General features: G+C 41.8%; 1 protein-coding gene across 1 annotated transcript; it reads left to right on the top strand.

Annotated features, from left to right (window-relative positions):
• The first annotated feature begins 2,675 nt into the window (after nt 1-2,675).
• Nucleotides 2,676-19,401, top strand: ipo9 (importin 9). The gene is made up of 24 exons (XM_069690982.1): nt 2,676-2,988; nt 5,356-5,417; nt 5,632-5,718; nt 7,049-7,250; nt 7,698-7,786; nt 8,189-8,275; nt 8,506-8,625; nt 8,884-8,984; nt 9,428-9,486; nt 9,783-9,934; nt 10,090-10,188; nt 10,672-10,778; nt 10,938-11,077; nt 11,268-11,430; nt 11,815-12,041; nt 12,222-12,370; nt 12,915-13,043; nt 13,301-13,576; nt 13,674-13,840; nt 14,939-15,072; nt 15,271-15,390; nt 15,564-15,677; nt 15,816-15,892; nt 18,553-19,401. Exons 1-24 carry the CDS (start codon nt 2,829-2,831, stop codon nt 18,661-18,663), a joined length of 3,132 nt encoding a protein of 1,043 aa, XP_069547083.1. The 5' UTR covers nt 2,676-2,828; the 3' UTR covers nt 18,664-19,401.
• The last annotated feature ends 1,213 nt before the right edge of the window (nt 19,402-20,614 follow it).

Consider the following 20,614-nt stretch of genomic DNA (forward strand, 5'->3'; position numbering starts at 1 on the left):
TGACCCCAAAACTCGGAGGTTATGCACGTAACCAATGTTCCTTGAGCGAAGGAAAAGAGGTACAACACATCAGTATGGGGATTGCGTCCGAGCATAGGAGGACGGGTCTCCCTATGGTGGATCATCGAATCCTCACGGGTGTGATGAAATAAACTGTGTGGACGGACCGAAAGGGAACTTCCTGTCGTGAGGTGACGGGACAAACCACTGCCTCCCTGTGCTGCCCGACATGAATACTAACTATCAAAGCTAGCGATTACAAGTGCTTTGCAAGCGACAAAAAGAAAAATGTCACATACAAATTAAACATCGCACAAACACACGTCTGTCGTACAGAAATCTACCCGCATACACGAATGAATAAACACATTCAAACACATGACCCGAACTAAATAAGGTAATGAAGCATTTTTCATCAGCAGCACAAACTACATCAACCAAAATCAACACAGCTCTGAAACCGTTTCAACAAAAACATTATAACCTTCATGGAGGGCTTTAGTACAAGGCTAATGTATGAGACTGCAGGAGTTTCAGCTGGGTGTACCTAATAAACTAAAACATGACTGAGCTAATCTGTGTCTGTAACAGCCAGCTGCCACAGTTTTTATCTTGACACTTTTGTCAAAGTCACATCCTGCACGAGACGTGGGATTTTCTTTAACTCCAGACTTCAATTTATTTGCTGGGATTTTCTTCAACAACACAAATATGGTGTATTTGTCTTTGCTATGAAGATCACACCAGGGTTTCTATTTCTACAGTCTCTGAGTTGGATTGTTTCAGATAATACTATCATAAGTTATCATTTTCTTTGCTCTGAGAGACGAAACTGACAAGTGTTTGAGTTCTTGACCACTGACACATTCAAAGTGTGATAAACAACACACTCACTGGCCTCAATGGAACATCTTTACATTGTGAGATTGAAGAATTTAATTATTCGTCTTATTTTCAGAGCGACCCGAGTCCCCAGGTTTACATCTGTGTCTTAATCCTTCAGATCTGCAGCAGTGACGATGCAAGAAGAGAGATAACGTACGATGTTTATTTATATGTCAACACCTCCTCACCTGTGTTCTCCCTAAAGTCACACAGGCTGCAGCTATAAGCCAGTTTCATTTTAGCTCAGCAAGATTGATTTTGGCAGCAAGTGTTTTCAGTATTTGTTAGTTTTCCGTCGTTATAATTTTTTCTCTGCGTTTTATACAAAGACAATGAGACACGTATAAGGTTATATGTTGAGGCACAGATCTTTAGATACAGAATAATTATTTTTGAGGTTTGCTTTTGCCCATTTGTCAGATGTGTTTAAGAGCTCGAGGAAACCTCAGGTCTTATTGCAGCCAGACATCCGTTGATGGCACACGGTGAATTGCAAACGTAGAAACCTGATGTAATAACTGTCAAAAACATCCAAACGATGACAAAGAAACACCTGAGAAGATCGGAGCTCATCTTCAGAAGATGGAAAAGAAATTCAACATGATGACACAAACAGAGTATCAGTAGTGCTGATAGTACACCTACTGTATGTCCCTGTTGGAGCCACAGGATTATGAAGTGAAGCTGGTAGTTCCTCCCTCAGCAACACGACCTGCTGCCACTTCCAGGGTTACAGTGTGGAGACTGACAGTCACACCTCGCAGAGAATTACACTATTGTTTCACTCCACAGCAGTTTAATGTTACTCTTGTTTATGCAAAGATTTGACAAGTGAGAAGTTGGTCATGAAAGTTTAAGGCCCTCTCTAAACTCAGGTGAGACCACACCTGTTAACAGAAGATGCAGCTGACAGGAGACCTGTTTCAGCAAGTAAATCTGTGCAGCATCGCACTACCTGTGTGGTGGTGACGAGACATTTTAAAGACGGTTTAAAAATCATCGGTAGAAAACCGCGACGGCATCAATTTCTTTTTATTTAAACTTAACAATACAGCATATAATCAAAGATATGTGGACACCTGAACATTACAAACATACTGTGACTGTTGCTCATCTTATTCCAAATCACAGGCTTTAATATGCTGCTGTATCGACCTCCACTTCCCTGGGACAGAGCACGTACAACCACAATAGCATGAGCGAGGCATGAAACATGAAAGCTGTTGGCACACATTTGCCGAGAATATCCAAACGGCAAACATAAGCAAAACCTGGCCACAACTGATCCATTGGGAGCAGTGCGGAAGCTGATTTTTTTATACTTTACATCAACGCCATAAGACTTTTATTCATATTTAAAATACTGTGTCTCCTGCAGCTGTCAAGGTTTTCAAGTTAATACATGCACAATATTCTGGGGTTCACTAAATATGTACTCTCCTAGTATTTTATTGATAACTTTGTTATTTATGGAAGCAAATAATGACCATAACACTTGAATTTGATCGGCGAGTGGATTTTAAAATGTTGTTCTACGGAATACTTAGTGTTAAAAACATTCATCACTGCAAATAGCAATGAAATATTGTCTTCGAAAACCATTTACGTGAATGGATTTGGTCTCTTTATAGTATAAAAGAAAATGACTTATGTCGACTATTTGCTTCCATAGTGGCCTGATCCTATTTTAGACAGCGGTCGAAGTCATAATTTCCCCCCCGCTCCACAGGAGGGAGCCAGAGTTTAACAACAAAACACACATTTAAAGAAAAAGAAAAACACGTGTCCCGGACCGGACGACAAAATGTGCTTCCTCCTCCAAAAACCCCGCCTCCGCGTTTCCATGCATTGGCGCGCTTCGCCTCTGTGGCCGCGGCTCCCTGCTCCTCCCCGGGTGGTGCTGGACCGACTGTAGCGGGCTGCGAGCGGAAACACAGCAGGCAATGAGTGCGGCGGGTGGTGCTCGGCCCGGTTCGGCCGCCGGCCCCGTGCAGCAAGGACTGAAAGAGGCTCTGATCGAGACGCTCACGGCCATCCTGTCCCCGGTTCAAGAAGTACGCGCCGCCGCGGAGGAGCAGATCAAAGTGCTGGAAGTGACAGAGGGTGAGCGGTGTCCGGCGGTGTCACTTTATTAAACATCGCCGGGTGGAGGTGGGTGGTGGTGGAGGTGGTGGTGGGACTCTGCCCGGTGTCACGGCACATGAGCAGCTGGTCGCTGCTGTTATCAGGGCTACTGAAGCTAACAGCCACGGCGTTAGCCGGGGGAACTGTGTCGGCTCCCATAAGCTAACGTTAGGCCACATTTTTTTTTTTTTTTTTTTAGAAGTTGGTGATGATTAAGTCAAGCAAAAAAAAAAAATAAAGATCGGTCCTCACCTCACCAGGGGCTTTTTTCTTCTTTTTTTTTGGAGGTTCCCTGAGCGGGATCGGGCAGGTCGCAGCTAACTGTGTCACAAGTGGAGTTATTAGCATCAACCTAGCTCATAAGTTATGTTAAAGCACATGGGGGGGGGGGTGGACCCCCGGCCTCTACAGCACAGCAGCGGGGGTCCGTCTCCTGTCTTATCACCCTTCAGTAAAACAACAACAACAACAACAACGTTCAGTTTTACGCTGCAGGGTAAATAATGACCTAAATATTAGATTCATTCACGTTGTTTCTAAGTCTCGAGCGCGTTGGAAGCCGATAACGTCACTTGGAGACGGTGGGATGACGTCATCAGACCCCAACGGGTAGCCACGCGGACTAACGGCTGTATATTTAACGGTAAATACGTAGTCAAACGAATCGACGTGCTTCTAAAGTGCCGTTACTCTCCGGTATTATTATTATTATTTTATTTAGAATTTTTGTTGTTGTTGTTGTTGTTGTTTTTGTTCTGTTGTCGCTATGGCAACCGTTGAAAACCAAACTAACATGACAGGCTTTCCCGCGAAGATGTCTCCCAAGGGGCTTCCCCCCCTCCCCTCCCCAGCTGCCAGCTTCCTCCCATCATCAGCACCAGAAAGACAAAGAGGGACAACAGTCCCAAGTTGTTAACGTTGTCACTTTTTTGTTTTTTTGTTTACCTACATTACTTCATTAATGAACTGCCTCAAAAGAAATCCTAATGCTTAAATTTCTTTGATTTTCTGTTTCTTTCATAGACGGTCTGCGGTTTCAGCTCAGATTAAAAAAAAATAATTTGGGAAATGATGATGTATCAAGACTCAATGTAGAGGGATGCAAATAAAGTGGCACAGAGTGTTTCTGATTTGTCACGTTCAAATTTAACAATTAAAATCAGCCAAGTGTTGTTGTTAAATTATATCATTTCAAACCTTTTAATGGATTTATGTGCAGAGAGAGAAGATGCTGTGCCTGTGGCTTTGAGTCTTATACTGTGTGATTTGTTAGGACACATTTGTGGTGAGAAGCCAAATAAGCTAAGCACTCTTATTGCATGCGAGTTAAATAACCACTTGAACACTAATTTCTCGATTTGTATTTTCTGTGACATCATTGTTTTGCTTTTTTTCCGATCTCAAAATATAGTTGATCCACTTTGCAGACGCTGACATACCTACTGGTTAAAAATCGGTGTTTTGGGGAAATAATTTCTATGACAAACCACTGGCTTTTTTTTTTATTATTATTATTTTTTTTAATAGAGAGCTAAAAGGGGACAGATGGATACAGTAGCTACAGTGGCGATAGCTTATACTCCACTAGACTTCCCATTGTCTGTCCTGCGATCCCCGTGCCGCTGCTGAAAGGCTAATTGTCCACACTGTCTGTCGGCTGTGCTGCAGCGTCGCAGTGAGGTTGACCCTTTCCGCTGGCCCCTCTCTAAGGCAGCCGCCCTATAGGTTTGTCAGCAGTAACATTGTCTTCTGGCGCCTGATGTCACTCTTGGTAAACCCAGCGATATAGACAGAGGTTGACGCTGATCCTGAATTCTGTGTTTATCTCGCACTTTGCATGCTGACCACAGTAGGTTCAATGCGGCGTGTCTGTTAGCGTTGTGCCACGCTTTTAGCCTTTAATCAAATTGTACCGTGCCACACGTGCGTGTTGCAGCTGCCATTTCATGTTCTCAGAAACTGAACGGGTATAGCCCAGCTGAAACGAGGATTCATATGTATTTTCATGTTTTGCCAGATTCTTAACTGTCAAGGTGAAAATAAATAATAGAAACAACTGGAACAACAACAATGACAAAAAAACAACAACGTGGTAGATACAAGTCAGAGACACGTGCAGCAATTGTGGGAGTGGACACTGAACATTGAAGATATGAGTTTTTCCATTTTTCTTGTTCCTTACTACATACACTGCAATTCAGTGTTGTGAAAGACCATCTCTTATTGCTCTGATCCGGCTCTTGTTTTGTTTTTTGTTTTTTGCTGCATCCTCTAAGCCGGCAGGTTTTTGTTTTATTAATTGGTTGTTTATATTCTGCCCTCCTTACTGATATATTCATGTTGTAGAGTTTGGCGTCCACCTGGCAGAACTCACTGTCGACCCTCAGGGAGCTCTCGCCATCCGTCAGGTGAGCAGAAAATACAAATAATAATCTTTTTCTGAAACAAACTGGAAGTTTCACATGTCACACTCGCATCTTTTAAACTTTTTCTGAGGTTATTGATCATTATATGTTTGTTTTTTTCCCCCCTGACTCTGACTGCCTATATCACTCGTGCAGCTTTACACGTATACATACGCCTATATCAGGCTTGTGACTGTCTGGTTTTCTGTGTTTGCAGTTGGCATCGGTCATCCTGAAGCAGTATGTGGAGACTCACTGGTGTTCCCAGTCTGAGAAATTCAGGCCTCCAGAAACCACAGATCAGGTAGACATTGGATACGGTCACTTTGGAAAGAATCCAGACCCCTTCACTTAGTGCACACTTTATTGTGTAGCAGATTTAATATGTAATTGATAAAATTGTCACTTTTTGCAAATCAATCTGCACCCAATAACCTATGATGTCAAAGTGAAAACATGCTTGATTTTTTTTTTTTTTTTTGCACATTCAAACAATGAAATCACTTGTTTACAAAAGTATTCAGAGCCTTACCCGTGGCTCTCCAGACTGTTGTTAGGTGCGTCTTGTTTTTCCTTCAATACCCTGTGTATATGTCTTAAAACCTGATTGGAGTCCATCTGTGGCAAACTGAAGGGATTGGACATCGTTTAGAGACCTGTGTGTATAAGATCAAACAATTCACACGACATGTCAGGACAAAACCTGACCCATGACGTCCAAAGAACTCTCTGGAGAACTCTACATTTGAAATGGCAAGAGAAGAGTATAAAACAATTTCTAAATGTTTTGAGTGTTCTCAGGAACACGGTGGCTTCAATTATTGTGAAATAGAGGAATTTGAAAACAACCAGGATTCCTCCTAGAGAGGGCCGTGTGGTCAAACTTTGTAACCAAATAAAATTACTTTATGGTCGAGTAGCTGGATGGACGCCAGACAGAAAAGTCACATGACAGCACTTAGACTTGTTTAAACAGCATTTAAAAGACTGACAACATAAAGAAAATGATTCTTGTCTGATGAAACAAAAAGTGAACTCTTTGGGTAGAACTCCAAGACGTTTGTCTGGTAAACACCAGGAACTGTTCATCACCTGTCTAATACCATTTGTACAGTGACGCACGGTGGTGGTAGCATCATGCTGTGTGTGAGTGCTTCTTGGCAGCAGGGCAGGGAGACTGATCAGACTGAGGGAAGGATGAATGCAACCAAATACCCAAAACTCTTTGAAGAAAACCTGGTCCAGAGTGTTTTGACCTGAGACTGGAGCGACTATTCACTTTCTGCAAGGTTTTTACAAAGTTGAATTGAGGGTCTGAACAATCTAGTTTCAGTTTTTATTTGTAACATTTAAAAAAAAAAATATTTCTATAAACTTGTTTTCACTTTGTCATTACAGGTTTTTTAGAATAAATAAATGGGAAAAGAATCAAATTTTACCTATTTTTATTATTGATTCAACACAACTTTTCAAAAACGGAAGCATTATAAACTTTCTGAATCAACCGTACGTTTATTTTCCTCCCGGTGGCCGAAGTTCCATCTTTCCGAAGTATTGCACTTGGACCAAATTTTAATATAACCCCCGTAGGGTTGAAGCCGAATGTGGTTAAAACCCCTGCTGTCTCCCTTCAGGCTAAAGCGGCCATCAGGGAGCTGCTGCCAAGCGGTTTGCGTGAGTCGATCAGCAAAGTTCGCTCCAGTGTTGCGTACGCCGTGTCGGCCATCGCCCACTGGGACTGGCCCGAGGCGTGGCCGCAGCTCTTCACCCTCCTGATGGAGATGCTGGTCAGCGGAGATGTCAATGCTGTACATGGGGCCATGAGGGTCCTCACAGGTATGTAATAACATTCGCATAAACAAACACACAAACATACTTGACCCGGATTTTTTTTATACGATTTTTTTTTTTTTTTTAGGGCGCAGTGGTGACACTACACTAACAGCAGGAAACAGCGTGATTAACACTTATTTCCTCATCAGTATCGGGGGTTAGTTGTCAAGGTCGTGCAAAATGCATCCTGGTGCATGCAGACATAACCGGTACGGCTCTGCTTGCAGGAAGACTCCGAAAAACTCAGCTGTCTCTCTCAATATAGCACACTGACAAACGTATCCCCTCAATTGACTACATTCACCATCAACACTAGTGATGTGAACATCCACATAAAACGGGGCAAATTTTCCTTTCAGGCTAGAAATCTTTCCCATGAAAAACTAAAACTAGCCAAAAGTTCTATTTTTTTTTTTTCTTGTTGTCAATGTCTCTTGTTATTGTTTGCAGAGTTTACTCGAGAGGTTACGGATACACAGATGCCGCTCGTAGCTCCAGTCATCTTACCCGAGATGTACAAGATCTTTACCATGGCCGAGGTACTGCTACAACTCTTATCTCTAATGATCAGCAGCAGTGTTTACGGTATTTCTTCAGCTTTTTCACCAAGTTAGGATAAACAGTAGCGGAGAGGCATCTTTGGAAAGTTGCTCCATCTGTCTTCTCTCCCACAGTTAATTTAAATTCACAAGCAAGCAGCATTCAGATGCAGCGTGAAGCCAGTTGTCACTTCAGTGTGACCTTTTATTTTTATGAAAAAACAGGGATTGTGAGTTTTACTGCGTCAAGAACAATAAATTAACATAGTTTTGAATTTTGTTGTCTTTGCATGCATACATTTTTGTCAATTGTCAGTGTAATCTCTCTTATTTTCTGTTACTGATAGTAATTGCTCTGCACTGTATTTGTCTGACATGACCTTTCCACACTAATTGTTGCAGGTTTACAGTATTCGCACTCGCTCCAGAGCCGTGGAGATATTCACCACCTGTGCCAACCTCATCTGTGCAATCGAAGAGCTGGAGAAGGTGAGGCGGGGACAGCAGGACATAAAATGCTTGTCTTCTACATATTATAGGAATAACTGTTCCATCACAGATGTATTTTGAATTAGTAATACAATGGAACTTTTTCTTTTCTTTTGATCATTTTTGAAATTGTTGTTCTGCCTGCTACAGTCTTACATTTAAGTCTCAGCGAAGACGGGTCGATGTTTTTTTGTTTTTGAATAATAACCGTGTATTCTTTGTGCGTGCAGGGGGCAGCCAAAGCGTTGATCTTCCCTGTGGTGCAGCAGTTCACAGAAGCGTTTGTGCAGGCCCTGCAGATGCCTGATGGACCCTCGTCTGACAGCGGCCTCAAGATGGAAGTCCTCAAGGTGAGATGCACCACAGAATCATTGAGTAGTTACTTAAGTGACTTCCACTTTCCTCACAATATGAAGGCAATCTTGAGTTGGTAAACCAGTGTGTACCTGCAGAGCCTGTCACAGATTCCAGCATTTATCCTGACTGATTATGTCGTACACTCGTTGTCAGTTACATTTTATTTATTCACTTGAGAAACACATGTCATTTTTAATGTGTATAATAGCTGCAATTAAATCAGTATTTTTGTCGTCTTCTTCCGGTCACAGGCAGTGACAGCGTTGGTAAAGAACTTCCCCAAACCCATGGTGTCGTCTATGCAGCAAATATTACCCATCGTGTGGAACACGCTGACTGAAAGTGCAGCTTTATATCCTTTACAATAAAAGCTGCGTGTTGAATTTGTTACTGCTGTCCATGTCTTACCAAAGCATCCACTTCAGGAAGAAAGAGCGCAACGTAATTCTGAGGCATTTTGCAGTCAGTTTATATCGACCACTCACTGTGGTTTGAGTTTATGGTCTTTTGTTTTCAGCATCTTTAAATCAGTCATCTCCATTACTTCTGTATTATGGAAGTCACCTGCTGCCTTAAGCGAGATGAAACACTTTTTCACATGTTTCGAGGAAAAAAAGCATTTCTAGATGGTGTGAAAATTAAAAAATGTACTTCCCAAATAAACTACATCTTCACATAAGAGATTATTATTAATGACAATACTTAATAACAGGAAGGTAATATTAATGTGGGGGAAAAATACTTACAAAAACCTAAATATATGAAGACTGTATTACTCCTTAACCAGATGTTCACTTATGTAAGAACAGAAGTCAACTACACAGAGGAAGTGGATGACCCTGTAGATTCAGACGGTGAGCACAATTTACATTTTGCTCACACTTCCTTTTTACACATTGATTTTTAGACATCATTGTCTAATGTTAATTTTATAATTTGTATATAGTTTTATTCCCCTCTGTCAGTTAACACTGATGTTTTATGTGGTTGTCTTACTTAAACTTGTATTACTCTATTCACTGTTGTATGTTCGGGTCTCTGTATTCTTTGTGATGTAATGTGTAGCAGGATAATGCTGCTTCAGAATTCTGCACTCTAAATTGATTGATTGATTGATTGATTGATTGATAAGATTTATTTACCTTTGCAGGAGAGGTTTTGGGCTTTGAGAATCTGGTGTTCAGCATCTTCGAGTTTGTCCACACGCTGCTGGAGAACAACAAGTTCAAGAGCACCGTGAAGAAAGCGCTGCCCGAACTCATCTACTACATCATCCTGTACATGCAGATCACTGAGGACCAGGTGAGAAATGACTGCGACACGTGTTAGAAATGGGTGTTGGCAGGGTGGGTGCATACATGAAGGTATGAACTATTAAAAAGATGGAATAAAGTGTAAATGCTGCTTATATTTATGGTGATTTGTCCACCTGATTGTTAACTGTGTTGTTTCACTAGATCAAAGTGTGGACGGCGAACCCCCAGCAGTTTGTAGAGGACGAGGATGATGACACCTTCTCCTACTCTGTCAGGATCTCCGCTCAGGACCTGCTGCTGGTGAGATACAAACATAGAGCTGGAGACTCAACACTGCTGCAAATGAACACAGACGGGGCAAAATGTGACTTTTCATAAGGGAAAATGGTTTGTGAGAAGGTCTAGGGCAGCGTTTCTCAACTACTGGGCCGTCACCTAAAAGTGGGTCGTGGAGCCATTTTGAGTGGGTCATGGATATGTGTGTGGAAAGAAATTCGAACTTTAATTTCGAAGTGTGCCGAACTTCTGGTGCTGTGCTTTTATTTTGAAAGATACACATTTCCCATGACACAACGCGTGTGTGATCACTGTGTTGTCACGACAGACTCGGGACTGCGCGTGTTTGTGTGCAGTGTCAAATACACGAGGATCGGGTTGGACATGTCCAATTTCCGTATGTTTGCTGTGGTTTGGAAACAATGCTCGCTTATCAGCTCACTTCTCAGCCTGTCATCCACCTTGACGGTTTGTATATTGATGGTGACCTTTGACCTCCGTTTGCAGGCTGTTGCTGCAGAGTTTCAGAATGAGAGCGCAGCAGCACTGGCAGCGGCCGCGACCAGACACCTGCAGGAGGCCGAGCAGGCCAAAAACAGTGGCAATGAGCACTGGTGAGGAGACGCGTTACACTCACCGATCAGTATCCTGACTTTGTCTATTTTAAAGACACTACTCTTTTTTCTTTTTCTTTTCTTTTTTTGCTTTCTGTCCGAAACACTCAGAGTGGCAAGGAAACCCTGAATGTCTCGTGGTGTTTTTCTTCAAACCAGGTGGAAGATTCATGAGGCCTGTATGTTGGCCCTCGGCTCAGTAAAGACCATCATCACGGAGAACGTGAAGAACGGTCGTATCCAGTTTGACATGCACGGTTTTCTGGCCAGCGTCATCCTGGCTGATCTCAACCTGGCAGGTGAGACTTGAACTGAATCTTGATGGTTAAAAGGTGAGGTAGTCATTATCAAGTCAGCGGAAAAACACAGGATTAAAGGAACTTGACAGTGAAATTGTATTCGATTTATATGAAATTAAAACGCTAAACTCTGTTGTTTCATGAATTTTTTTTCCCTATTTCTTTTTTTTTTTTTTGTTCTCTTTACCAGCGGCATCTCCGTTCCTCCTCGGCCGAGCTCTGTGGGCGGCCAGTCGCTTCACGGCGGCCATGTCTCCCGAGCTCATCCAGCAGTTCCTCCAGGCCACCGTCAGCGGCCTCCATGACAGTCAGCCGCCCTCCGTCCGCATCTCTGCGGTCAGGGCCATCTGGGGGTGAGTTAGCCATGTTTTTAATTTTGACTGTCAAGACCAGAAAACCAGAAAACCCTTGTATAATCGTTGTGATCTAACACACCAGGCACTCACAACTTTGTCTCAGTAGTTCTCCTCAGCTGTGGTTCATGCAAATTTGCAGAGTCTCTGAACCCAAAAACAAAATCTTTTGTTTTGGAAATATTACAATTTTCTGGAATGAATTTTCACAAAATCAAAACGGACCAAACAAAAAGCTCATGACATTCATCACAGACCCTAAAATAAACTGTAAACTTCTCATGTTTTTATTACAGACTCACCTATAATAACTGATCGTAAAAATACAAATGTTGAATGGAGGCTTTGTTTTCATCGACTGCTAACATCCATGACGTTCTGCAGCTACTGTGATCAGCTGAAGCTGTCAGAGAGCACGCACGTCCTTCAGCCCTTCCTCCCCAGCATCCTCGAGGGACTGGTCCAACTGGCAGCCCAGTTCAGCTCAGAGGTGCTCACGCTCGTCATGGAGACGCTGTGCATCGTATGCACCGTCGACCCGACCTTCACCACCAGCGCCGAGAACAAGATCTGCCCCCTCACCATCGCTATTTTCCTTAAATATAACAATGGTACTAATGCAGCTCATCAAGCCTTATCCTCTCAATCAGACTGTTGAAGTATAATCACATCTGACATGTAAATGGCCTCTTAGAGGTTAAAGTTGAACCATTGAGGGGAGGAAAAAAAGAAAAAAATTCTTGGGAAAGTGTCTCTTACCTTTCAGGCCCCGTCTCCTCTCTTGTCCTCAGACCCTGTGGTGGCCTCCCTGGCTCAGGACATCTTTAAGGAGCTGGCCCAGATCGAAGGCTGCCAGGGCCCCATGCAGATGAGGCTTATCCCCACGCTGGTCAGCATCATGCAGGCTCCCCCCGACAAGATCCCCTACGGACTCTGTGCTGTAAGTAGAAGGCGCCTCAGAAAGACAACGATTTATCAAAAGAAAATACTTTCCAGATGAGGAGGTGGCACAGTAATGTTTTCATGTTTGTTACCCTGCTGTGAGGCCAAACAATGATGAGGTCAGTCATTCTGCTTTTGGTTTTTCTCCAAAATAATTTTTTTTTTGAATGATTTAGGAACCTCATGATCTTATCACAAAAACAAGACACAAAAAAGTATATCAGCTAAACTTTGAAAATCTTCTCTAAAGTCTTTTCTCCTCTTTTGCCACACATACACAACAAATGTTACTAGTACTTTTCATTCCTTCCAGCATTTATTCAATCTGCAACCAGATGAAAGTCCAGATCAGTCCGAACCTAACATCCTCCTCAGCCGATAATTCCCTCTTATCCTTATAACACACAGTTTTTGTCTGGCTGAGACCAATTGTGAGACCGGACCGAGCCCAACCCATAATTCTTTCGCTGTACTGAGTTTTTCCCTGAGATTCACAAAAGACTTTGGTTCATCTGTCTCTGCTGCTGCTGCTCTGTCCACAGACGTCCATCGACATCCTGACCACAGTTGTCCGAAACACCAAAGCGCCTCTGTCAGAGGTGTTGGTGTGCCAGGCGTTTCCTGTAGTGGCACAGTGCACCTTACGCACTGATGACAATGCAGTAATGCAGGTAAACAAAACAAAGCTTTATTTTTATTTTTTTTATTTGAAGTTCTCCTTATTTGCATTTCATCCAGACACTGAATTCTCATCACCAAAAGTTATTTTGGATAGCAAATATTTCAAATAACTATTGTACTGATGCTCATTTACGACTGTAGTTTGCAGCTATCGATTTACTCTGAAGGTACCATTTGTGCTCCGTGTCCCGCCTCTCTCTCTCCTCACTCTCCATCTACTCTCTTGTCGCCTCTCTCGTCGCTCCAGAACGGCGGCGAGTGTCTGCGGGCGTACGTCTCCGTCGCCCTGGAGCAGATCGCCCAGTGGAGAGACGAGCAGGGGAACAGCGGCCTCTGGTACGTCATGCAGGTTGTCAACCAGCTGCTGGACCCCCGGACCTCCGAGTTCACGGCCGCCTTCGTGGGCAGGTTGGTGTCCACGCTGATCTCTCGGGCGGGAACTGAGCTCGGGGAACAGTTGGACCAGATCCTGCGAGCAATTCTGAGCAAGATGCAGCAAGCCGAGACTCTGAGCGTCATGCAGGTCGGGAGCAACGATGATAATATGTTTCGTGATAATTCGGATGGGACGCAGGCGAGAATGTGATGTTTGTAACCTGCGTCTTCATCTTCCTCTGTAGTCTCTGATCATGGTGTTCGCCCACCTGGTTCACTCTCAGCTGGAGCCTCTGCTGGAGTTCTTGTGCAGTCTGCCGGGACCAACAGGGAAACCTGCGCTGGAGTTTGTTATGACAGAGTGGATGAGCAGGCAGCACCTCTTCTACGGACAGTACGAGGGTAAAGTCAGGTCAGACAACATTTCGTGAATCATTTTGTACCTGACTGCAGCAGTTTTACATTATTAACAAAGCAATAATATTTGACTTTTACCTGCAGCCAAAGGTGGTCTGAAGGCTGCAACAGTAACTCGCTGGTGCTAATGATAGCTCAGCTCTTTCTATCAGGCGTATCAGGCTCATCATAGCTAACCTGTATCACTAATAGGGGAATAAACTTGCAGTACGAAGCCCTTAGGAACAGTTCTGGGCTGTGCTGTGATTTTTGTGTGGCGGCCATCCGTGTGACTAAAACTTCTGTATTCACCACGTGACGCACACGTTTTCCTCACACAATCATATGAAAAGAAGCAGCTGTAAAATGGTGAATTTTTTTTTTTTTAATCCCAGTGAAATGATGTTTATTATCAGAATTCCATCCATTTGGTCCAGTTACATTTGGATTGCAATATATATTTTTTTATTTTAGTCCAGTTGTGTGTGTGGGGAGCCACCTGGAAGTCAGCTGACCTGGATACGGGCATATGGGTTCGACGGAGAAGGATGTTAATGCACATTGTCTTTAAATTTTGTGGAAACGTGCTGAACATCCATGTACCGCATGGCCCAAATCTTTTGGTGTGTATTTGCCACTTTAGTTTGAATACACGGGGTCCCATCTTGTAATCTAGTATCCAGGTCTCCTAAAATACATTCATGAGTAGCACCAGTAGTTTAGACTGTAGTTGTTCAGTTCTTCCAGTAAAAGATATTTTAGCACATTTTTCCTCACTATTTACATTTAGCTGGTCATTTAAATCATAGAGGGAAAAAAATGAGAAAAACTGCCATTGTTCATTTCTTCCTCCTCTGCTCTTTTTCATTATTTACGCAACAATTATTTTCCCTTTTTATTGTGTACAAATAAATGTAGCACAATGAATGCCTTCCAGGATAGAATCTGCACTTTTATCAACATATTTAAACAATTATTGCCTCTCTCAAATGGTTGACACTGGCTGGACCGAGTTGGAGTATTTTATGTCAGTGTCAGTGATTTACAGTTTTTAAAAAATAAAAATAATAAAGTTGAATCTTCCATTTATCTTTTGGTTCTTGTCCCCTTGCAGCACGGTGGCTCTCTGTAAGCTGCTGCAGCACGGTCTCAACACTGATGACAAACGTCTCCAAGACATCGTGGTCAAGGGAGAAGAACTCTTCAACCCTGACGACGGCATCCGCACACGCTCCAAATCTGCAAAGAGTATGAGACTAAATCATCTGGATTTGTTTACTTGACCGTGTTTCTCTACATCATAAGCGTTGAGGTTTTGAGTTTAGAGATGGTTGGAAAGGTTTCAACGATCGCATTACGTGTGACATTAGGAGAAGCCTTAAGAAACCTTAAGACGATGCAATCTCTTGTTTTTATTGCTCTTGACTATGTATTTAATTTCAACAGACCCGGAGCGATGGACCAACATTCCTTTGCTAGTGAAGATCTTTAAATTGATCATCAACGAGCTGTCGACTGTAGTGGAGGCCAACGCCAGCAGAGCGAACGCAGCAGACTGGAGCCAAGGTGAGTAGACACAGTAGAAAGGCTTCATTGAAGTCCATTCAGCTGAAATCTGAAGACTCGACTGCAGATTCATTGTATTTTCTATTTAAACTGCTCAGTCCCATGTCTGTAAAATAAAGAGAAACGCAGCAGCAGACATCTCGGTAACCAGCTGTTGTTTGTGTTTGTGTCAGAATCCAGCGGTATGTGGGAGGACCACGAACAAGACGAGGGGGAGGATGAGGAGGAGGAGGATGAAGGGCTGGCAGGGCAGCTGCTTTCCGACCTTATCGCCTCCAATAAATACGGTACTGTTATCTCCTGAGCGTCTCAGCTACTCCTGTATAGTCTCCTCACTTTTCCCGTGTGTACTTCTTACTGTAGAACATTGTTTCAGCTTTACAAATGGAGTTTTCCTAATATCCGTTGTCTTTCTTTCTTTACAGATGATGATTATTACGAGGATGACGATGAGGATGATCCAGATGCTTTGAAAGACCCCATATATCTGATTGATCTGCAGGTAAACTCTAAACCGTTGATTTGACTTGTCTTATTTTACATGTAGCCACCAAGGTAGGTTAATTAGTCAGAAGACACTCCTTCGTCTGGAGCCGCGGAGCCACACCGGAAGGACGCAGTCATTAGGAGGGACACTCTTTTTTGTGTGGTTTGGAAATGCCATTAAATGACTTGACTTGTAACCAATTAGGTTTCATATCATATCAAACACAAATGGTCAGATTAATCTGTCACTTTCTGCACTAACCTGCATTAAAACAAGCGCTCTTCCTCTCTCCCTCAACAAGTGACCGTGCAGTATTAGACCACTGTTGATTCAGAGCAGCCGAAACCAGCATGAAGGAAAATAAACCTTGTGAGAGGGAGTGAGGGACACGGGAAAAAAAAAAAACACACTGGAAAATACTTGTTAAAAATGGTTTGTTTGCTAAATGAACACAAGAGGCTGAAGTTTTTATGTTCAGTGAGAGATTCGTGAAGCTAAAAACAAAAGCGATCTCTCTCTCTCTCTCTTTTGTCCAAAATTGATGTGCTGGTTCTGTGAAATGAGTGCAATACACTTTTATATTGAAATAAAAAAATCATTAGAGAGATTCTAAGCAAGAAAATGATGAATCTGATTTCACTCCACAGTGAATCAGGAAATGTTTGAGGACTAAACTGCCACCTTGTGTATGTAGCTGTTTTCAGTATTTGTGCCGTTTCATGCCCGGCCAGCTCATGAGGGTTGTGCACAGATATTCTGTACGAAAACTACCAAACGTTCCCATCGTGGCAGATTACTAGGTGTTTGCAGTCAGTAGTTTTTCAGTGTAATTAATAAGTTACGGTAGCATGTCATCATGCACGCTCTCCTGGAGGATCCGGACCCTCAGAAAGGTTTTTCTCTCATCGCTGCAAGACGCAGCCATCGTCACCAATGTCGGAGAGCGTTTTCTGTCCTCGCATGTCAAATCAGATCAGAAGATGCTCCAATTATAAAGGAGCTTTAGGGTGAAATGGTGCCATGTGCCAATGGCGGATTAGTCGTAAAGACTGAAACGCGCAATTGGCACTTCCAGCTGCTGATAAACAACGGTCATGTGGCTGTGCAACGTTATTCTCTCGGGTCCAGTTTGGTTGTCCTGGCGAATAAAAGGGAAAGTACACAACACGCTTGTGGATTCGTCAGCTTTGAAGCAAGAACACAAATAAGTAACCTTTGCCCGAATAAGAGGGATCAGATTCTCTGAAAAGACGAGGCACACTGCTTTATTAAAGTACGAAAATTAAAATGTTTTCATTGCAATGGCTACAAGAGAAATAAACAGCCCCTATATGTGTCGGTACTATTGTGTGTGACCACTACAATACCTGACTTCATCCTCATCTTTATCAGACTCTGTAATGACTCATCGACTGGACACATGCATAAGTAATGAAAACATTCTTTCAGTGACCAATTTATCAGAGACACCTTGACAACTATATACAATTCAGTACAACAGCTCTTCTATGAATTGTAGCTTAACATTTTTTTTAATGATTTTTTTTTTTTGTGGACATTGATCTTCAGTAAAAAAAAAAAAAAAACATTTACACCGAGTATGAGAAACAATCTCTATGACGGTGTCGACAAAACCTGAACATTATAAGCATCATTACACAATGTGTTTACATGTGCATTAGTGTCCCGGTTATGATCGGATTTTCAAAGGAACCTTGTTATGTGTATCACATGTAAACATCTTATTTTGTTCCAAAAACCTGGATGAAGGCTGATCCTTTATGATACCTGGAATGATCCAGTAGAAACCAGGATACCGTGGCATGTGAACACCTGATCCAGGTGTATGACCTACGCCTGATGGTAAAGATCATAGTGGCTGAGATGACAACAAATTGAACTCTCATGATCAGAAAGCTGGATATTGTAGTGACTCTGTATTCGGGGATATGAATAACCAGCATTTTAATGTTTAATTTATAGGTCATGTCCTGAATACGATCAAAATCAAGATACCAATGTACTTGTAAATCCTCTTATGACATGACTGTTATATTGGAGTGCATTGGACTACATTAAGTAGTAATTAGTTCCCCACTGTGTGTCTGTGTTTATAGATACATCGCATAATACTGTCTTGATTTACATGGAGAACTAGAAATAGCAATGCATTTTAATTCTCAGGGTGTCAAATAAGGCTGTTACTAGAGCATCAAATACTGATGTTTTATCAACGCTTATTGCATCTCATGCCACCTGCAAAAGTTTAATGAGAACGGTAAAAATACAAATAAATAAACTTTACAAACAATAAAATAATTGAAAAAAAAAATTGAAAAACATACAAATTCTCACGAACACATGCAATGAAATGTATGCTTTTTTTTTTATTTATTTATTTTTTTAATGTATACGGGAGTAATCTCCCATTCATAATAAAGTCTTGTGAATTTGGGGATTTAAAATGTTTAGAGCCTTAATTTTTTTTTCTCTCTTTTTTGGGGGGGTAATAAATGTTGTATTTGGACTACAGTTTCCTAACTACATCAAGAGACGTGTGAACTGAAGCTGAATTTGTACCTGCTCCCTGTGCTCCCGATTGCCCTGATACAGGAATATGTCCTGCAGGATTTATCACTTCATGACACTGATGTCATCATTTGTCTCCTCCTCAGGCTTACCTGACGGACTTCCTGACACAGTTTGCCCAGCAGCCATGTTACAGCATGTTCTCAGGCCACCTCAACAACGCCGAGAGACAAACCCTTCAGTCTATAGGCCTCTAGCCTCGTCGTCTGCCGCTCCAACACATCATCATCTTCCATCATCAACATCCCGAAAAGCTCTTCTATTGCCCCATCACTTCTGCTCTCATGATGAATTTTCAACTCGGCAAAACGGAGGAAGAAAAGTCGGGATGACGGAGGAAAGGGTGGGAAGAGACTCGTGCACTTTACCCATAACTCTCATGTTTCTTCATGCGCGTGATGGGATGAAGGACATTGCAGGTGTTAAAGTGAAGAGGAAGATGAGTTAAGAGACTGCACAGGTTTGTTCCTGATGAAGGTCAAAGTCTCGACTTTAAACTGGACGAGAGGTCGAGGCTTCACAGAGCGGGACAGGCGAATCATGACATGAACGGACTACATGGCCATGTCCTGTTTGTAATTTAGCTAATTATTTTTGTGTTTCGGTATAAATGGAGTGAAATGCAACATCGAAAACACTTCCAAGAGATTTAACGTTGATTGAAGGGAAAACAAACAACCATCATGATGTTTGAGAGAGAGAGAGAGAGAGAAGCATTGGCGGCCTTATATTCCAGAAAACACTGACTTTTTTCGACAGGAAATGAAAAGCTCTTAGAAAAAAAAACTGTCATGTCTCGGGGTACAGTGGGTATTTGGGAATTTACACTGTTGCCATGGTGATTCACAGCCTTGTCATTTCCTTGTACCCATTGAATTTTGGGATTGAAAAATTTCTAAATAAAAGTCCCAAAAGGACAACATTTCCAGATTGATTACCAGATTTCTTTGTTTTTGTGTCCTCAAATTAGGAACAAATATTTGCATTTCTTTCTATCATATTTCTTTAAAAAGCTTAAAAAATGTCTTTCAAGTTTCTTACTGTTCTGCAAACATTTCATACCTATTTTGGGCAAGATGAAAGCAGCATAAGTGTTTGAGGTTGATTTGTTGGTCCACTACAGTATTGACATTCAAATATTAAATGCAACTGTAAAAATTTTAACTGTAAAAAAATAAAACTGAAGTCTGCTAAACCAACAATTATTACTCCTATTTGGAGAACGGAAGCTCTGAAGTAAAAACTGACATGTTTACTTTTAATGATGTTTATGTGCAAAGTGCAGTTTATAGTAATAATTATTATGTTTATGTCCAGGTTTTGCATTATTAGGACAGATGATGACATTTGCAGTTTTAGGAAAAAAAAAACATTCAGCAAGGTTCAGATTTTCCACAAGGGGGAGTTGGTAGCTTCTAGTTCATTCACAGATGGATGGATTTCCACAGCAGCTTCACGTTGGCAAGGCAAGTTTATTTTTATAGCACCATTCAGACACAAGGCAATTCAAAGGGCTTTATGGAGGCATGTAAATACATTAAAAAAAAAACACGTTAAAATTCGATTTTCAATATGCATTTATATAACCTTAAATCCAGCTCAGAGTGTGTTTGAGTTTATATTTATGTCAGTCACACCAAAAAAAGCGGGCTAATATGACCCAATTACTCGGTTTATTTTTTTTTTTATCCCTTACGAATTATATATATTTCAGATTTATGATATGGCCATGCTCTTACACTTTCTGCTCACATTATGACGGGGTTGTTTTTGTTTGTTTCTTCCAGGTGCCAGATTAAAATCCAGACTTGTCACTTGTCTCTCTTTCTCTATAAGGGCGGGGCGGGAGTGGGAGATGCATTTACGCTGCTCGTAAAACACCCTTTTTTTTCACAAACTACCCAGATATATACGAAGTATTTCAACCATTTTGTAAACACTGATGCATCAGTAGCTATAATCCTGCAATATACATTGTGATTTAATGAAATGGGCCACTGTGCCCGATGACTACTTTTAGTAATTTTATTTTATTCTGAATACTTTCGTAAAATTTTACATGCAAGACATTTTATTTTTTGAGTGTTTCAGTACTTTACGCGGTTCTTTTTTTTTTTTTTTTTTTTTTTTTAACACAGACAAACAAAA

The sequence above is a fragment of the Brachyistius frenatus genome, unplaced genomic scaffold (assembly GCF_029030835.1).
Source record: "Brachyistius frenatus isolate BFR_SWC_R1_liver_20210118 unplaced genomic scaffold, ASM2903083v1 Contig_10, whole genome shotgun sequence".
Lineage (NCBI taxonomy): Eukaryota > Metazoa > Chordata > Actinopteri > Embiotocidae > Brachyistius > Brachyistius frenatus.